This window comes from Antedon mediterranea, chromosome 7 (genome assembly GCF_964355755.1).
Source record: "Antedon mediterranea chromosome 7, ecAntMedi1.1, whole genome shotgun sequence".
Lineage (NCBI taxonomy): Eukaryota > Metazoa > Echinodermata > Crinoidea > Comatulida > Antedonidae > Antedon > Antedon mediterranea.
In genome coordinates this window covers 8,650,121-8,671,461 of record NC_092676.1, presented here as the reverse complement: position 1 = coordinate 8,671,461, position 21,341 = coordinate 8,650,121, and the positions used below count along the sequence as shown (strand labels likewise).

At 32.6% G+C, this 21,341-nt stretch overlaps 1 protein-coding gene across 1 annotated transcript; it reads right to left on the bottom strand.

Annotated features, from left to right (window-relative positions):
* Window positions 1-750: 750 nt before the first annotated feature.
* On the bottom strand, window positions 751-20,183 carry LOC140054457 (xaa-Pro aminopeptidase ApepP-like). The gene is made up of 22 exons (XM_072099447.1): window positions 19,940-20,183; window positions 11,989-12,080; window positions 11,320-11,430; window positions 11,107-11,170; window positions 10,486-10,590; window positions 10,157-10,249; window positions 9,284-9,433; window positions 8,485-8,580; window positions 8,039-8,120; window positions 7,849-7,934; window positions 5,931-6,058; window positions 5,556-5,642; window positions 5,009-5,059; window positions 4,438-4,511; window positions 3,980-4,057; window positions 3,772-3,843; window positions 3,185-3,315; window positions 2,792-2,896; window positions 2,615-2,686; window positions 1,852-1,928; window positions 1,607-1,705; window positions 751-1,345 (listed from the first exon to the last, which is right to left on the bottom strand). The coding sequence occupies exons 1-22, from the start codon at window positions 19,980-19,982 to the stop codon at window positions 1,136-1,138; spliced, it is 2,106 nt and encodes a 701-aa protein (XP_071955548.1). The 5' UTR covers window positions 19,983-20,183; the 3' UTR covers window positions 751-1,135.
* Between the last annotated feature and the right edge of the window lie 1,158 nt (window positions 20,184-21,341).

Below are 21,341 nucleotides of genomic sequence, written 5' to 3'. Positions count from 1 at the left end.
ATTTTATTTGATTTAATGAAATAATCATAGACCTACACATTGCAAAACACAGACTAATGAACCTAACATCACAATCTTAATATGCGCACATTTTAGCTTGTATAAAAGTTCAAAAACGTGAGTCCCGTCCATGGAGGTCTACTATTATCATCTGATAACGCTTTTTTAGAGCGAATCATATAGCATACATACCATTATACTTTATACACTGTAATTTACAAGAGACAATATTTTATAACAACTCAAATTAAATCAGGGAATATAAATTTTAAATTGTACAAATGATCTTTTATACTCATAATTGTTTTCTATATGTTATTTTAACTGTCATAATTTGTAATTATTTTTAATTAAGTAGAGTACCTAAAAAAATAACGAAAGTTGATGATTTGTAATTTTAATCTATATATATCAATAATACAAAAGATTGTATTATGATATATTCCTGCTTACAACTATATACATTATAACCTCATTAAACTAATCTAGCTAACCTACTGTATTAATTGTGTCCGATTATATTTAAAACAGTCAAGTCACACCTAAATCTATCACATGATACACTTTATTCCAAACATGGGCCGTGTTCACACGCACTAAGGTACATAGAATGAAGCTTGGTTTCCACTAGGACACATGCGAGTTGACCAATGAAAAGCGAGAGTTTGAATAATCCATCGTTGTGATTGGTCAAATCACTGACCTTGTGATTGCGTCCTCATTGCCTCTTAGTGTGAACCAATCTTTAAGCCATATCAGAATTACATTCGACGTAAATGCGCATGTGAACGATTAACGTTCTTATTATGTGTCGTTAACTCCGATAATACTAAGATATAACTCCGATAGTTTTCTAGTATGTCCGATGTAACGTTATACCACACACGTTTGAACGCAGAACAAGTTAAACTGATTGAAGCACTTTATTAAACTCCGATAGATGAAAGAGCGTGTGAACATAGGTGGTAGAAAATGCACACATTTAGGTGTAAATAGTTAATTTGTATCTTTAGATTCCAGAATTTAATTTCTCAATACAATTTGCTGTACATCACTGCAAATACGATTGGTTATGAATTTAGGTGTGGCTTGACTGGCCTAATCTACATATGTGACAACCTCTACATTTGCACACCTATAAAACTAGGAAGCTACATAAAAATAACGCAGCTAGTGCCATTATACCCATGTTGATAGACGGTGCTGTATTTCCGGCATTTAGTCGGTGTATTTGCTGGGCGTTAATAGGTTTTGTTCGTACACGTACCCATCTCTTAGCTTCTGCACTTAACTTGGGAAGCACTTTTTGTTCTATCTGTTTGTTATATTCATTCAACCATTCGATCTTTAAAAAAAAAGGAAATAATATGGAATTAAGCATTTCTGCATCTGATATTCCAAAACATGAAACGTCTTTTTGAATAAATCGGTGTACAAAGAACAATTAACCAAAATAAACCATGTGTAGGCCTACATTGATGTATAAAATGACGTAATTAAAGGTAGGACATAATGTTGCAATGAAATGGAGAGTTAACAATGCAACAATAACGGTACGAAAAAATTATTAATATTATTATTGATAATAATTCATTCAACAAATTACCTGTTCAATGGATAACATATTGTAGTTGATAAGTTTTGGTTCAAACGGAACAAGGGTGATTGGTTCAAATCCCATAAACGTCCAATTGCTAAACTGGTGCTGTAGAATAATTCGAAACAGTTGAAAATATGCGATCGTTTATTTATGTTTTAAGCGGATGGTTATGACTGTACATAGTATAACATTCAGCCGAAGTACTGAAATGGAAAAGTTCGTGCGCGAAAACAAATTCAAACGGAACTCACCTGTGTTCGTTTGTTAACGACCATAACAATGGTTTCAAGTCGAACACCAAAGCTGTTTGGCTCATAATATCCCGGTTCTAATGAAAAGGAAATAAGTATTTATTTCGTACTAACTAACTACTACATAGACTTGCCCCAAGTCTGTATTCATTGTCTTTTTTTTTTTTTTACTTTTTTTTTTTTATTTCGATTTTACAAAATATCCAAAATAAAGTAGTATACGTATGAAACGCCATATGTGCCAAAATATTTATCTTCTTACTAATATTAAGACAAAACTCCGCCTGGAACTCAGACTAACTACTACATATCATATATTAAGAGCTTTTCATTTGCGACAACCAACGAGCAAAGTATGTCATGTTTATATACTGTGCACATGCGGGGATATTGGGGCCTCTGTTTCACCTATACACGGTGTTGATGGCTTCTAGGTCCAAAAGCGATTACGGACGAAATATCGATTGCCCTGGCTTAGGTAGGTAGGTCGTCGTAAATCGAAAGCTCTCTATCATTGACAGTCATCTTAAGAATCCGTTATACATATTTCTTCAAAACCTCTTTATCTTCGTTTATCAGTAAAAGATACCTCACAATTTTAATATAATATATCTTATTAATATTCCACACGATATAAAATCATTAACGTTTTAAAAGACCTTTAATTGAGCAAATGGCGTTCAGTTATACATTCAAATGCGTATTGTTCTATGTCATATTCGACTAAACATTGACATTACGTATTGTATCGACAATTACATACCATCTGAAAGGAACATTCCTGGCTGAAGAGGCTCTTCGTTGGGTCTAAATCCGTACCTGATTCTTGCTGGTCCTATTAAAAAGAACACATCGACAATGTGGTGGTATTTATGAGAAGCAATGCAGTATAGCTGACAGGTCATCACATATTTACCATACAGGAATATATTTTTCTTACCTTCATGTACAAGTAAGTAGTGACCAATGCCATGTCCTGTACCGTGTTTATACCCAAGCCCACCTTCCCACAGCGGAGCCCTTGCAACAACGTCTATGTCACGACCTAATAGAATTATAACAAATAATTACTGTAAATTGTATAGAATAACGACATACGATAGAATCTTACCTACAGTATAAAGCTCTGTCTACACTACCAAACTAGTTTTACAAAAAAAGTGTGATGTACCCAAATATGGTAGAGATGTGCCCACATATGGTAGTGATATGACATCATCATGTCCATATATGTGCACATCACATTTTGTTGGCACATAATGTTTGATAGTGTAGACAGAGCTCAACAAGATAATAAACATCTCGGTGGTATTAAATAAATGTGCTCACTCACCATATATTCCGGTTCTAAAAGTAAGTTTAGCCAGATCAATAGAGCCCATTAGGACTCGTGTGTAAGCTTCCTTATGAAACGCCGTTGGGTTACCAAAATGGAACGTTCTTGTCACGTCTGTTGTTCCATCACTGAAAAAAGAATAGGGTTAGTCATCGTAGGCCTACTGTACGATACGTTCTGATTAGAGTGTACACCGCAACATCTAAATAGCAAGGTAACTGCTGCCTATCGATGGACATTCACCAACTAAACATAATAGTCATCTTCGCTAGAACAACAGCCACAAATCTGAATACATCATTATTATTAATTATACAACCAAGAAAGAAATCGTCTCATTCCAAATTATATTTCAAATATGTTTGACTTTGTTTTATCGTTACAAATTGTATTGTATGTAACGAACATTTTTATTTGGCACAGTAAGAAATGTTTATGTTTTAAGGCCACTGGCCTATATACAGAATAAAGTCTCCCTTTAAGGAGAGTTGAACTTGAACTTCATAAATTGCCATATACTTTTTATTAATAATGGTTGTTTATTTAACTCGTTATTAAAGGAAAAATCAATGAAGTTAACTTACAGATATTGTCCTCCAGAATCCAACAGATACATATTCCTGTTTGTTATAGCTGCGTTTGTTTGTTCATTTGCACTGAAAAACAATGTGTAGTTTTCTCAATTGTACGATTGTCGTCATATTGTAAATTCGCAGAAGATAGTAGAGAATGGCATAGGTAACATGATTCAATAACAACTAAATTAAATAACATATAAAAGGGAATACTTACGTATAATGAATAACAGCTCCATTTGGACCAAAGCCAGATATCGTCGGGAAACTCAAACCCTGTATGCCTTGCTGCTGACTACAAACAAAACACAATAACTAAATATTTGTTGGTCTTGTACTTAAAACTTGTTTACTACTTTAATAAAGCGTGGTTCCCACTAGCGACGCAACGCAAGGACGTAACGCAACGCAAGTGAATTGACCAATCACAAGCGATGACTTATTCGCTTGTGATTGCTAACTGTCTATAACTTCACTTGTCATTGGTTAAAACATTTGCGTTGCGTTTACGTCCTTGCGTTACGTTCTAGTGGGAACCAAGCTTAAGCAATCATTGTAATAGGTAATTTTTGTTTTGTATGTGTTTTAAATTGTTCGTATTGTTTCGTATTTATAATCACTAGTTAAAAATCTAAGAATACTAACAGCTATTAGTAATCGTATCTAATGCATTACCTTCTGAATTGTTTGAGTTTTGTAGCCGCTGAAATCTCACTTAATCTCCTAGCATCTCCCTTAGCTCGAGGGACCTTAGTTCAATTAAAATAACATTAACATAGATTGAATAATATTTTACTGACTGTACTTGAGTTCATTAACATAAAAGACAATGTATGAGACGTTTATTCAAACGTGTAGATTACAGTACTTGTGGGGGTTGCTTTTACATAGTTTGTTTACTTCTTATCATATCTGTGGCTAGTGTTGGAATAATAATATAGGTATATCTTTCAATGAGACGTTAAAGCTTGGTTCACACTAGGACGCAACGCAACGACGTAAGCGCGACGTAAGCAATTTAACCAATCACAAGTGATGGATTATCCGAATTTTCGTTTGCCGATTGGTCAACTCGCTTGCGTTGCGCTTTCGTCTTTGCGTTGCGTCCGAGAGTGAACCAAGCTTTAGCCGTTGCTCATGTGATCAGAGTATTGTATTAACAATTTTTAGTTTAATTTAATGTTAATTTATGTTTAATTAATTTAACAGTATTATGTAATAAAAAGTCGTAATTTATATTCGATACCTCTTTTTCTAACCAGGTTACAAACTCAATCAGTGCAACAGCATCTCTAATCTGAAAACAAGAAAAGAACGCTTGCGTAGGTTGGTTTGTTTGAAAATTTAATGCATTATCGTACGTGAAGCTAATAAGAGTATATAATCTAAAATTGCAAATTTGCGCTTGAGTAAAAATACAAATGAATGAATTAAACCCAAGTCTCTAGTTATTTCGAGGCTTTGTCTAAACCTAAAATCGGGCCTGAAATACAGGCCCGAGCACAAGTAGTATACATTATCATTAAGTCAAAACTCCGTCTAAAACCCAGAATAAATTATGAATACGTTTTTTAAAGATAGTGTAGTTCAGGCGATGACTAAAAAACTTGTAGACCGAGTATTCCCCAGAAGACGGCTGTAGCATAACGACCAGAACCTTGAGACATTCTCAACCATAATTTATTTCTTTTTGCAAACACATGGCGTAGCGCAAATCTTTCTTTACTACTGTATTGTTCATTGCCTAGTTCATTCACGTGCTACATAGTTATTAGAAATGTAATTAAACATACGTGTGAGTTTCTCATCCCCATTTGTTCAGTGGGATTCTTAACAGCTTTCATTAAAAGAATAGGCGATGGCTCAATTAGTCTTTTTATCTGAGAAATAAAAAAACAAATATGTCAATGATGTTCACTATAGAAAATATTATATGGCTTAAATGTAACATGTAGAAATTGGCTGTTCGTTTGCGTGAGTAACCTAACTCATCTACACTATATTTTTTAATGCAAAAGTTTTGCCAAAATGCTAAAATGGTCTAAAACGTCTCCAAATTCGATTTTAAGCACTTTAATGTTTTGTGTGATCTCTCTCTCTCTATCTAGTTGTAAGTTATCTTTGCAATTGTGACATTTTATCCATGAATGACAAAATCTATTACGTACTTCTGTAATGACGTCATATATGAAGACATTTGCATGTTGAGTTATCCAGATTTTGCCACTGTTTAAACTTGCCACTAACAGTACGTCTTCATAGAAAGCATTGTAGGACTTCACCTCGACACATGGCACTGGAAATATCAAACACATTATATTCCGTGGTTTCTAAATAACATAGTGATTCGACAAATCTCAGCCGATCTCGGTAATGTATACATTTCAGAAGTATCATAGGAACATTTGGTAATACTGTACAACATCACATGTGTTTCAAACGTATCTAGTAGTAATATAACCCTTAACTTAACCTTACATGATACAGGCACCACATGTGATACAAATTAGATGCTGTATTACCAAATATTCCTATGATACTTCAGAAATAGGTAGTATGTGGAGATACAGCACATGGAACCGGGAAATCTTTAGAGTTCTTATTACCGAAATGATGACCCTACGGTCGTTGTCGTCATCATCGTCGTCATCATCATCATCACATAAAGTCTAACATTTTATTATTGTTTCGGTTCTAAACATTATAAACAGTCTAAAATAAGTCAAGTCAATCCCACTCATAATTGAGATATTTATCAAATAAATAATTCAAGTGGTTCCTTTCTAGTACGATTAGAAACAGAACCTTATGAATAGTTTACAACATTGAAACACAATCTAATTATGCAGAATGAAACACTAGTGTGTGAACGATCAATAGACTGAAAAACAAACATACATCATTAGCAAAATATGAACTGAATACAATGTAATGAAGTGATCGAAATGAGACTAGATGATAATGTAGTCTGGCTTTGAAAATACGAGACACTACATAACTAACGAGTTGAAACAAACACGACTTACCTTTCAGAACCCAAGACCAGATAACTTTTATTGGTATAAACAGAATGATATATAAAGTATAATAGTTCTGAGAAAGGACAATTTACAAAGACGAGCGGTAACGGTAAGCGGAAAAGTGCGTAGCTTGTCCTACGTATAATCTGTATCTATTCGGAGCAGGTTTCTGCTCAACCGCCCGTCCGCGCATAGATTCTATATTTTTGTTTTCCACTTACCGTTTACCGACTATCGTTGTCGCTCGTCAGTATAAATTGGCCTTTATGGGATGATGTAAATTTATATATATTTTGAACGTGTACTGTTCAATTTTATCATATCAATCAGATAATTAACTAGATATAAACGCAATGATAGTGGTGGTATCAATACTCATCAAATAGTTTGGGTCTCACTTTGGACAGCCTTCCTTCCAACATGCTTCCTTTTAGACTTGAACATTCATTGTAAATGTATATAAAAATCAAGTAGAAACATCTATCCCGCATACAGATAATACGCGTTTTACGAGTTATTTCGGGAATTAATCAATGGGTCTATTACTATGAAGGAAGAATAGATATGTGCTTACCTGACAGAATCGCAGACAAAATAGGCCTATCTTTAATGTTAGATTGAAAAAGAAGATTAGGTGAAGATTAAAGGCGGATAATAAATTTAAAAACTGCATGTGTGTTACGTACATTGCCACATATGAATTGCAGTATTGCAGAACCATTTTGAATTGCGTAGGTGGTTTACCAAGTACTGTTTTATGTGATTGTAAGGCGCCCTCTATATCGTCACACAAATGTTGTTCCATCGCATAATCGGTGAAGTGCGTAGATAAAAACGCACATTGACACATATAAAGATACGTATTACAGCAATTTATAAATTGATGTAGTATACATTTGAAATATTTGTATTTGGACTGCGTATGTGGTTTACCAAAGAATTTATTTCAAAGCGCCCTCTATATCGTCACACAGTTTATTGTTCTATCGTAACTCGATAGAGCGTCACAATTCTAGTTCTAAATCAAAGTGACCTATCGTTCTATCATGTTAAGCAATTACTATACCTGATTCATACGGACTTAAGCATTGATTGAGATGCTGTTGGAATCGTCTGTCATTCTGGGTCTCATTAATCGCATTAAGATACAGCCTAGAGAAATAAACAGTAATACACAGATAAGACATAGGCTTAAAGCCACGTTCACACTGAGCTTAGATTCCGGTTCTGTGGCAGTTTACTAAGCAATGACTTACCGTATAGAATTTCCAGTAATGATTGCGTACGAGAAGAAGACAGGGTTAAACGGAACATCAGTACCTCTTAGATTGAACAACCCTGTGAACACAATATAACTTTATTTGAAAAAGTTGTAAATCTCAACAACGCGTACATAACAACATATATTCAGCACTGTTAGAAAATCAGAGTAGCTTAGTGGGTCCATTTAATAATAATGTGTTTAAATATATTGTCTTTCGGTCTGAAATACAATATTCTGATCTGTTTTAGCAATGTACTGAATAAAGGTTTTTAAAATCTACTTTGACCAAAAAGGTAATTGTTTTTTTCTTAAGGAAAAGACACAGTACTCTTCTGGTTCTTGCGACATGCGCAAACAAGTTTATATTTCATCTAACGCGGATACATAACCATTTTGGTGAACATCCGCAAACTACAAACAAAGAATACTACTACTTACACGCCACTTCATCCAACGCAGACACAATTAATGCACTAGCATCTTTTTCCTGCATTTTTCTCCGAATTTCCATTACTTTGTTTTGCCATGTTTTTCCTGTTTAAAAAAAAAATAATTACCACCTAAAATACAGCAGCTTTAGTTAATAATGTTGTTAGTTTATCTGGTTTATAAATATTACATACTGTTGGCTATTAATATGCTAATTATGCAAATTACTAATTATATTATGCTCAGTAAATAAAACAGTTGTATTGAAAGAACCGTTGAGAACAGTCACGCTTAATATGGTGTCAGAAATGGGATTCGAAACAACGCCTCCATTCAGAGTGAATTTCCACTAATCTGACACCATTTTAAGTGGGAATTGACTGTTCTCACGTTCGTTCAATATTTCTGTCCGCTGTGGCTCAGTTATTTACCCGGGTAAGTTGGTTTCTTGTACCTGTAATATAGTCTGTTATAAATAATTTACTGCAGTTCGAAACTTTGTATGTAATATAAAGATACGATTTTCTTTTGCATTTTCATTCTTGAACATTTTGCTCAATGCTTATTGATTGATCACACTAAAATAAGATTTTCTCCCATTTAAAAGAACCTGAAATAGTTCGTAGTACACCTATTTCTATAGACGCACTTGCGGACCTACTCTGCTTAAAAAAGGGGGATATTCTTCTTGTCGAAAAAAAGTTACTAGAGTGCAACAGTGTTAAGGTAAACCTAGCAGCATTCTCAATGAGTTAATAATTCTATATAATACATTTGGTCAAATTAGATATGTGACATCTTAACTTACCCGCGTATCTCAGTTCGTGTATCATTAGCATGTTGTTGGGCAATGGTGGTTGGTTTCTCCACACACGATCCACTAAGTTGGTTTGCAGCCTTTGTAATCTCAACTGTTTTGAAGATTTACGGAAAAATAGTTCGGCTTCTTGTAGCATTTCTTTAGATAATAAAACATGGTTTTGAAGATTTAGTGTAAAGAAGCAAATTAAAATAATAAGTATGGTGCCGGAACGCGATATTTCTTTTCGTACATAAGTTCAGGACCATGAAACGTCACATAATAAACATGAATTTTCATTAATCATATCATTAGGTGACGTAGAAATTCGGTAATGCAAACGCTGTGTAGTCACGTGGATTAAACTATAGACTTTACATGTCGATGTATGGAGTTCGAATCCTATGAGCAACTTCTTTTTACTTTATAGTGTGAGAGAGAGATTATTTAGGTTTAGTTATATTCAGAAAGTAGTTTGGCTTCTTTCACATAAGGGTTCCCAAACTTATGTACGAAAAAAAAATCACAGCCGGAACAACATCACGGCGAAATGAAAAACATATTAAAATGTCTTAAATTCAATATTAGGTATTAATAGGCCATGTAAAGATAGTTCCCACTAGAACACAAGGCCACCGTAAGTGCAACGCAAGTAATTTGACCAATCACAATCAATGGATTATTCGAGCTGTCGATTGTCATTGGTCTCGCTAGCGTTACGCTTCTTACATCGTTGCGTTGCATCCTAGTGGGAACCAAGCTAAACTTATAAATGTTTACTTTGCACGTTTTGGAAAACATTCGTTTAATCAGTTTTATGAAGGAATCCTTAAACTACTTAGAAATGCAAAATGACGATCTTAGCTACTGTATAGTACTTACGAATAGACATTGTCTTAGCATCAAATGCAACAGGATATCCATACAGTAGTTCATTTTCTATCCACTCGAATGGTGTAAGTGTTCCAATATCATCTGAAGGAAAAGGTATCATGGTCATTTGCGTTTAGCAATTTTTTTTAACCTGAACGGCATAGGCCTATGACAGAAGAAACTGCAAATTTCTAAAGAAGAGCTTCGCCCATTGGATAAACTGAGCCTTGTGATAAATTCTTGTCACCATATTGCATAGTCATTTGCTTTAGTCCTTTTAGTTTAAGTTCTTACATGCACAATTATCAATATACTAACTATCAGCTAGGCCTACTGACCTGCTCTTATAACTTCCCAATTACAATCGACTTGCTGCTCAACTTGTAGGTAATACCGTCCATCCACCCATAAAGCTGCCTTGAACATTGTCACGACAGCCAAGCCTAAAAGTGGAAGAATATGTATTGACAGAGACCATCATTGGATTTCAATAAGAAATGCCATGCATACGCCACGAAATAAAAAAGTTCACGTTTAATTATTGTTAATCATGTTTGTGTAAATAATGTATAGTATGTTTTGTTCTCTTTGTTAGACCAAGAAAGTTTCGATCACTCTACCCTATAAAGGTTAAGCTCTAAATTAACCACATTGCTTTAAAGATGTATTGTCCCAATAAACATGAAAATGAAATTAATTAATACTTTGAATAGGTTGTTTTGTAGTTTTTATAAAGTTAATCACTTCAGTTGAAAAATCGGGGAAAAACAATGTTTTCACTAATAAAATGACAAAATAAATGGTTAAATTCAACCAAAAACCATTGGCTGTCAGTTAATGTGACAATATTTTTTGGTTTAAATTACAGTTTTTTTAGATAAATAAATTTCATTTCGATCCAATTTTTTTAAATGGCATATTCAACCATCTTTTTCTTTAATATAAAAAAATAAAATTACCTGCTGAACCCGAAAACCCACTTATGAACTGACGTCGTTTGCCGTGCTCTGCTGTATATTCACTCTAAAAAAAGATAGACTCAACTTTAAATGTTAGTTTCGTGAGTATGTTCTCAATTAAAAAAACGCGAATAAACGTCATCACAACACCAAACCCTTTCAAGTTTTATGACATTCTTCTTACACATCTAAACCTATGGGTGAGTTGCTTACCATGTGTGCATCCTCTGATGGTATGATATAAGCCGGGACACGATTTAACTCCATTTGTGCGCGTAATGCTACCAGTTGCTGAGTGGTTTGTATCGTCGTTGGTGCCAGTCGCTATAAAAACAAAATTCCAGTTACGTACTTATATTTGGATACCGGGATTTTAATACCTGCATGTAATATGTTGGTACCTGGATGTAATATTCTTTATGTACTTATTTCGGTATTTCGATGTCATATTTGAGTACCTAGATGATGCATTTGGGAACATGAACGTTGAGTATCTGGATATAACATTTGCGTACCTGGATGTAATTACATGTAAGTAATATATGTGAGTACATGGATGTCAAATTATGAATGTATATATGCGCCTAGAAGTAATATTTGAGTAGCTGAATGTCAAATTTGGGCACCTTGATGTCAAATTTGGGCACCTAGATGTATGTATGTTAAAACTTTCAATGTATTTATTAGTCCTCAAGCTTAACTGGAAACTGAGGAAATTTAGATTAGGCCCTCCACGGACCCACGGCAACCCGCAGTGCAGCGCCTACTAGACCAGCACACCTGGATGTCAAATATGGGCACCTGGATGTACTATTTTGGTACCAGGTTGTAAACTTTGTCAACAACCTGCTGCATTTTCTATCAATAATGTAGATCACTTACAGGTCTTACACCAGTACAATCTCGTTGGTCACGTGGAATAACATTTCGACCATTTGCTTGTGCATCTACCGTGGATGCCAAGACCATAAGCCCTAAAAAAATCATTGACAAAATATCACTATTATTTATTATATATAATTATAGACAAAATAATGTCCATGTTGTAGGCCTCATCATCTGCGGCAGAATTTAGTTTGATTTCTGCAACCCATATAATCTTACGGTTTCAATACAGACAGCGTTTGAACTAATGTGAAGCCCAATCGTCTACCGCAGTCGTTCTCTTGCTTGTGAAGCCCAATGACCATACATTCGAACCCCTATTAAATGGACACGTTCGGGACCCAACAAAATGTCCTGGAGTGACTGGGTGTGTATTGCATATTGCTCTTCGTTCATTTCACGGGATAGTGTCCCTTAAATAAAGGTGTCCTCTGAATAGACGTTCTACTGTTTAGCTTTGCATTGTATATTAATGTGTTATTTTATCATATAATTCATGTAAATCATGCAATAGTATGTTCAAAATGTCTTTCTTTATCAATGTAAAACTATACAATTTAATCGAAGTATTTAAATAAACCACAATCTTTTAATGCCATATACCATTTTATCATTATTATACCGAATCTCATTTTTTAATGTCAATCATAATATAAATTTTCTATATTGTTATATCATATTTAGATTTCAACACAATATCAAAATATTTTCTATAATCTTTTAACCTCAGACTGTGTAATGTCATTTAAATATACATTGTTTATCATATGTGCAATAAAAGTGCCCCGACAAAAGAGAGAAAAAAAAGTACACATTTTGGTTGTTTGTCTTCATGTGTTAATTGGCCTTACGACGGATATCAAGGATAATATTGGATAGTCGTTCACTTCTCGTTCCGTTTAGGATAAAATAATGGTTGCTTCCATAGAAATGACTCATTAATTTGTGTATATCTATATCGTTTCTGTTTCCGTGAATTAGCTACTTTCTATTTGTAAGTCTGTTCATTCTATTAATAATTTACAAGTAATGTTAAATCGCAATCTAGACACTATTAAAGTTTACTAATTTGCACAGTTACTTTGTTTATTCAATTTCAAAACACCACATGTAATAATATGCAAATGCCTACACTATCAAACTTTATGTGACAAAGAAATGTGATGTGCCCAAATATGGGAGTAATATGCACAAATATGGTAGTGATATGACACCATCTTGTCCATCATGGACATGTGATGTGCTCATATGATATGGGCACATCACATTTTTTTGTCACATAAACTTTGATAGTGTAGGTCAAGAGCTTTAGACAGCTTGTTTTCATTTTTCATTCTCACAGATTTCCTCATTTTAACCGCTTAAAACATTTATTAATTTCCATATCACTGGCCGGTTTAGAGTTTATTTATGCCTGTAAGTTTGAATAACATAAATAATATGTATAGTCTAACACGTTGATGGATAAAAGGTATATTTTAAAAGAAAATATAAATGAATGCTTATTAAATAAAAAGCATTTTCATGTTAAATCCTATTTAGTTAGGATTTAAAATGTGAAAGTCCGGTTAAAATGTTCGTACATGATAGTGACCGGGAGATCAAACCTGGTTTAAAGTTGTAAACATTTATATGCAGATGTGAAAAGAGTAATAGTACATCCAACAGTAAACTTATATTAGAGCCTAATAATGATATACTATTATGCTTCTATAACCTGCAATTCAGTTGAAATGTGCAGGATAATAAAGACTGATTATAATATCATTTCAAATTAAAGATGTATTGTCCACTGAAAAAAATATTTTTTTTAAATTTGTAGATAAATATGCCATTTTAATGTCATATAATAGTTAACAATATTGACCAAAAATTGGATCAAAAAGAAATTTATTTTAAATCTTCATTTTTCATGGTTTTGAGGACAATACATCTTTAAAGATTGATATTATAAAACATATTATTTTGCTTCGTCATAATTGCATATTCAATTCTGGCAAGTCGTGTTTTGCATTTCCTAACTATGTAAAGATATTAGTTATCTTACTCATAGGGTCAATATTTAAATACATTTAATGAAATAAGAACAAATCTAAATCAGCAGCTTTAGCAGGATGTCATGGACTCACGCCTAAATTTAGGTCTATATATGGTATTTTTACGTCACCAAAATAAGACCACATGGTCGGTTTCATCCAATCAAAACGTAGATATAATGAATTTAAATATAGTATAATCGTATTCAAAATAGTTTTAGATGATATTTCCTACTCGTAACCAAAAATAAAGAAAAAAGAAAACGGATTTAATTTTCGTTTGATGAGTTAGGCCTAATTGAATAGTGCCATATGTCAACACAGCATACTATATTATAAATGAGAAAAGAGTGATCGTGAGTAATATCATTTTTCTCTGATAATGAAAGTATTAATTATTTCAAGTTAAAATATAAATGCAGGAAACTACTAAATTTACTATATACAAATAATAGGATGGCCTATACTTTAGTGACATGTTTGCATTAATCCGCTTACATTTACCAGGGAGTCTAATATCTAATAACAACTCCCTGTATTTACATTTTATGTGCTGACTTTAACCGTACGTTACAGAAGTGTAAAACACATAGAAAACAAATGAAACACAGAACAAGAAGAAATATATAAATGTCAAAAAAAAAGTAACAATAGTCCAGACTCATTCGTAAAAGAAACGCGTCATGAATAAATTTGGTTGCAGGCAACATATGACATATGATAATTATTTACATAATATATATGTAACTGTTATTATATAACACCTAAATAAATTCCTGTCATTTGATTGGATGATTGTGGGTCACATGGCGTGCAATAGTACGCATTATTAAACGATCGTTTAATAGTACTTTTGTTGTCGCCTCGTTGATATATAACCTTTCATCATTCACCTCGTGCCATTATTTGTACCATTACACTCAAACATTTATTATTTGTATACTATTACACAACGTGCAAAACACAAAAGACTAAATCACAGGTACAAAATATAGAAGTATAAGCAATTGCTTTATTGACGTTGCTCACTTAAGGCTCTGACTGCGAATGATTTCCTGACCATTTGCATTAGTTTAATAATTATGGAAACAAAGAAATTACACTTAATTACTAAAACAGCAATTAAAGCTAATAGCCTGGGTGCAGAACAATTATTATAGATATTTGCGGGAAAAAAGTATGGGAAATATTTTTTTTTTGGGTTTTTATAATAGAGTATACCATAGGCCTTTAGAATGTCAGAAAAAAAATCCCCATCTTGGTGGAAATTTTTTATGGCACTTTTAAATTTTGGCCTATATAACACACACAAATTCCTATTAACACACACAAAAACCTATATATAGGGGATAGGGAAAATCAATTAACAGTTTTTGTTACTTGCAGTTGTGTTTTAATTATTAAAATTAGTAGAGGCTTACTTTAATAACTACTTCTCATAGTAGTTGATGAATCAAGTCGATACGATGACATCATCATGCCAGAATCCAATATGGCGTCCAATTTAGCGGGCAAAACAGGGTATTGCTAAACCCCCACAAACCCCTGGAAACCTTCAAAAAACATAGCAAACCCCACCGAACCAACATAAAAGTGATTGAATCATGGAGTGTACGACCCACTGGGTATTAATATGTTCATGTAAAAAAAATTTCCACTGTTAACTACTTATTTTTGGGGTAAAACATCATTTTTTTGTTAAAAATTAGCAATCATTTTTTACCAAAAATGATGTTTTACCCCAAAAATAAGTCGTTAACAGTAGAAATTTTATTTTTTTTTAACATGGGGTTTAGCAATACCCTGTTTTTTTCCGCCAAATTGGACGCCATATTGGATTCTGGCATGATGATGTCATTGTTATCGACTCGATTTATCAACTACTATGAGAAGTAGTTATTAAAGTAAGCCTCAGCAAATTTTAATCATCATAACACAACTCCAAGTAAAAAAAAAACATGAATTGGTTTTCCCTATCCCCTATATATTATAGGTATTTGTGTGTGTTAATAGGCATTTGTGTGATAGGCCAAAATTTAAAAAGGCCGTAAAAAATTTTCCCCAAGACCCTGGGATGGGGATTTTTTTCTGACATTCTATATGGTATACTCTATCAGAAAAAAAAGAAAAACATTTTCCTATACTTTTTTCCCGCAAAATTTGTACTGCACCCAGGCTATAATTGATTAATGGCCAGGTTATCCTGTGGGGTATAAATGTGGTGTCCATTCAAACAAACAACAAAATACTTTCCAAAATGCTGTAAATCAATTAAAAGTAAAAGAATTAAAAAACTAAACGTATACGCCAATTATATATATAAGTTTACAAAAAATTTAACAATCGTAATGTATTCAAATGAGAAAGAAGGAATTGAACAAACTATTAATGACATAACAGGCTGTTATTGGCCTTATTGATGCCTATGGCCTATGCCTATAGGTCAGTTGCTAGACATGCCTAAAGCAACAGCATTTGGCATAAATAGCTTTCATTTTAGTTAGTTAGCTTAAACTTTCATTTTTATTTTGTCACCACTTGTGTAAATAACCACTAGGTCATCTATAAAGTCAATAGCAGTCAACGGGAAATATTAATTGTGTGTAAACGATTCTTTGATTAAATTCAATTAGTGGGCGGTTCTTATTCGATTATTTCAGTTGAAATTAGGCCATCTTAAATCAAATCAGTTCAGTATTCCTCTACTGGTATAGTGGTTTATACGCACGTATCCAGGGGCCTGTACAGATTTAATAGACTTTTATAATAACAGGCTGAATTAATACTGTTGAAGATTACATTTTGACACATTTTAACACTTATTATTGGTATGACGAATTGGTAGTCTGAACGAGAGGTTGGATGGGAAAATTGCCTAATGAACGCTCCTGGGACAAAATATTTTCCTTTTCAAAGCCCGGTCAGGCAATTTCAGTAACCGTACCCCTGAGAAAGAAATGCTAAACTCTCTCGACACAATCCATCTTTCATTAGTGAAATATGCGTTTTGCCGCTAGAAATTATATCTTATAAAAAAATGGGATGGATAATAAGCATTTATAGTACGACCAGGCCATGATTGCGTTGGTGAGATTGTAGGCCGACGGTAAAACATTTCTACATGAGCGTAATTAAAAACGCTTGTAATGTGACGTCACCAGCTTCCGTTTCGTGTGAATGTACCTTTAACACTATTTAGGGTGTGATTTTCAAGTGACAAATAAAGTTGAAATTTCCATGAGCATTCACTCGTATGTGATATGAATGAAATCGATTTATAATATTTCAATCACGACTATAAGTAAGGGAATTCCAGATTTCCCGTTCGTTTCCATTAAGTAATTCAGCAAAGCTGTTGCAAATAAACCTTAATTATAAAATAACAAATGTTAATGATAAGCAAGTAATGTGAATGTGTGATATCGCATGTATCATAGCCTACAGGAAGGTCTAGATATTCCACACAAAAAAACTATTTACAGTATTTCGATGTGTTTAACACAACACATCTTTAAGTAACTTTAAAGGCTCACGAAAATAACTTTTCACTCGAAAATGCAGACGATAATTCAACATCTTAAGCTCTGTCAAACTTTATGTGATGTGCCCATATCACTACCATTATTTGGGTACATCACAGGTTTTTGTCGAACTAGTTTGATAGTGTATACAGAGCTTTACAATGGTTATATATTTATTACTTATTAATTTGTCACCAATATTCCCGGTGATATTAATGTATCGTCACTACGGACCACGCCAATGGTTATTTCACAAATCATTGTGAAACTATATCACTAATATTTTAGTAGACCACATCAGTTCAATTTATTTCACGTCTGTCACAAAACATAATAACAATTACAACATACAATCAAAAATAAAATGTGTAGGTCTTATAATAAAAATATTCAGGAAACAGAGTGTAAAATTGGGTAGCAAAATAGGCAAGAGAAAAAAATCAGATGTTTTAAATTCTGTCTACATTTAAGTTCTGTCTATACTGTCAAAGTAGTTTGACAAGAGAAGTGTGGACAAATAATTTGGTACTGATATGCTCAAATATGGTAGTGATATAGGCATAACACATTTTTTTGTCACATAAAGTTTGAGAGTGTGAACTACTCTGCTCCCTACATAATCTTAATTAAACTACAAAGTTCAAAATTCAAACGAAAACAATGTGTAAAAAGAAAAATCTTAAATCAAGTTAAGCAGGGTATTCTATATACAGTACTGTACATACATTTAAAAAACAAATACAGTATGTGTGCTTTGTCAACAATATGTTTCTTAATTACTCTTATAAAATATAATTTGAATATTTAGTTTTTAGTGAATGTCGTGGGAGAGGGGTTCTTTCCTGAGTAGCAAGGACCGCCTTTAATCAAAATTCCTTCTATTTATTATTTGTATAAAATAGTTATTTAATTTTTTGATAATTTTTTTCCTGCAATATTTCCTATTTTAAAGGCCAGCTGCGGAAAAAAAATTTCTATTGATCATACATTCCAATAATTATCGATCTATAGTTTCCCCTATGTTTCATAATTTTTGGGATTTTATTTGTGTTACAGGAGCTTTTTGAAAGTTAGCACTTTCATATCAGTGGGGGGATAGTTCAAATTACACAGTAAAATCTCTATTCTTTTGTACACAAATTTTGAAAATAGAGAGGCATTTTAAAAAGCTATGAAAAATAAACGATGACTAAATATAGGTAATATAACTTGAATTTTACATTTCTGGTATTTTTATTCAACTTCAGAATTTTATTTTCATGCTATAGCAAAAATTATCCACCGTATATCCACCATCTTTTTTCACCTTCTAGGGGGTCACCAGACATGTTATTACATTATGTTAACTACCTAACTACTGAAAAAAAGTCTTCCTGGTTTTTTTGGCAGAATTTTGCCAAATTTTGTATTTGACCATATTAGGGGAAATTCATGGTTTTTCATCTTGATTTCTGTTACAAATATTTTATTTATGTACAATTAACCAGATATTAATTTTAAAATTCATGCCTGTACCTGAGCTTTAAGACCAAAACACGATGTGTCATAGTGATCGACCGTAATCTAATTAAGGTTTGTTATGATATCAAATCAAAACATCTTAGCACCTGCGAATTAAGTTATATTTACTCTTACTTATTAATTTGTTTAATTTCAATCGAGTTTTTTATAATATTATTATTTTAATAAATATAATGCAAACGCCACAGTATTCAAGTACGCCTAAGTGTCGCATTGAAACTAGCTAGAGCGGCGTCTGATTTTGATTTTTATTTATTGGGAAAATCTCTCACAAAATGTAGGCCTATAATAAAAAGTTATAACATTAGGCCTATTTAAGCTACTGAAATAAAACAAAAAGACATTAATTTATAGAAGATTTTCCTTGAGATTTTTAGTGCACTAGGTGGCATAAACATCAAATAATGTTCTTTATTGTGGTGTTATAATATTTAACCAGGTCTCAATTTAGTAAATTAGTTTTGAGTCAATTATGTGCAGGCATATGTGTTATGTTAAGTAACGACTGTAAACATTAAACAGTCATAATTGAACTAAAATGTTCTTTAGCTAAATCTATTAGACGCCCTGGGTTAATAATAATAACATTAGATAAGGTAACTTGGTGAAACTGGGAATTTAATTGTAATACACCAGGCTTACATTAATTGAAAACAGAGATGCATCTACCATAAAACGCTTATAAGTATTGTAGCTTAGAAAAATAAAGTTTTGGAAATTGAGTTCTTTTTATGTTAAAGACATTCTTGTATTTAAAAGAAAGAAATTTGGAATTCCCAATAAAAGGAAAAATGTTGAAAACAATGAAACAATTATAATTATAATAGTTTAACTAAATACATTATTTTACCTAAAAATAGTTTTACTTACCCAGTACGAGGCATAGGCCCATGTAAGACATATACACCTGCATTGTCGTGCCGAGGAGGAGCAATAACAAACCACTTTGAAAGTCTCGCAGCCAGCGCCCAATTTACGGACGACCTCACAAATTAGTTCTTTCCGCCTCTGTAATCGCTATTACTGTGTGGTTTAGTCCATTTTGTTGTGGGTATGCCAATGCTACAATCAACTTTAGGAGGAACCGTTGTAGATAACCTTGCCACATAAAGACAAATTCGTGTGCAATTGACGATTTATACTAGATGCGTGATGCTGTTAGCCATCATTGGTATCATGTTTTACCAATGATGTTGACACCAGTCTACCACGATGAGGTAGCATCTCCGACTTCAGACTGGGATGTGGTTTTTTTTGGGGGGGGGGGGGGGTTGGTTTGTTTATTTTTGGGTTTTTTTGGGTTTTTTATTTTTTTTTTTTTTTTTTTTTTAAATTACTTACCTAACTACTAAATCTTATATTACCCTATAACCAAAGTAAGTTTATTTTCAAATCTACTTATTTGTAATATTACAATAATAATAATCTATTTTTATATTTTGTATTGCCTACTAACTAAACTTACCTACATTAAATGATAAAGGGAATATTACTCTATTTTAACAATTACCTTATTATTACATTTATACTCTTATCTATTTTACAATATTATAATCATTTTTGTTTTGTTTTTTTTTGTTGAAATTATATTTTGTATTGCCTGATAACTTAATCAACTGAACTAAAGGAATATTATTTTAAGAACTACCCTATTTCAATCTTTTTATTGCAACATCCTTCATTATAACCGGATTATTATTCTCATTTATCATCCTTAAAAAAATGTATTTTTATCTATAATTTTTTTCATGTTAATTTTAACTTATATTTCCTTTTTGTATTTAAGCACAACGCAATTTTGTATAATAAATTCTTATTTCCACATTTACAAAAATATATTTTATCGATATGTTTGTTTTTTAATATTGCACATTTATACATTTTTATTTTTTCTCAATTAATTTGTCTTAACAAACTATATTTATGTATCTGTATGTATATCTATAAGTACTTTATTTTGTTTTAACTTAGGGTAAATATGTCTTAAACTTATCTTACATTGTTTAACACCTATCTTCAATATTCTCCTGAAAGAATAACTCTTTACTTATTTCAAGTTTCTCCATAATGGCGTTAATTACTAAGTATGCTATTGCGGATGGCTTTACTGTTGTAAGAGATATTTTATTCTTAATCAAATATTCTACAGATTCGTGTCTAACTCTTTCTATTCTTCGTTTGTTATTGTTCGTTGTAGTTTTGCTGATAGCAATATCGCAATAAATATGAACAAAATCAAGACACGTGACACTATTGATATTAAAGTTTACTA

Bases quoted from the DNA above. Each gene is read 5' to 3' on its own strand.
- LOC140054457 (XM_072099447.1), bottom strand. From the start codon at position 19,982: ATGCAGGTGTATATGTCTTACATGGGCCTATGCCTCGTACTGG. The intron at 6,059-7,848 runs GTATAGTAATTG...TGATATTTCCAG, and splicing joins CTTAAGTCCGTATGAATCAG to TGCCATGTGTCGAGGTGAAG. The intron at 2,687-2,791 runs GTAAGAAAAATA...TCTTTTTAATAG, and splicing joins CTACTTACTTGTACATGAAG to GACCAGCAAGAATCAGGTAC.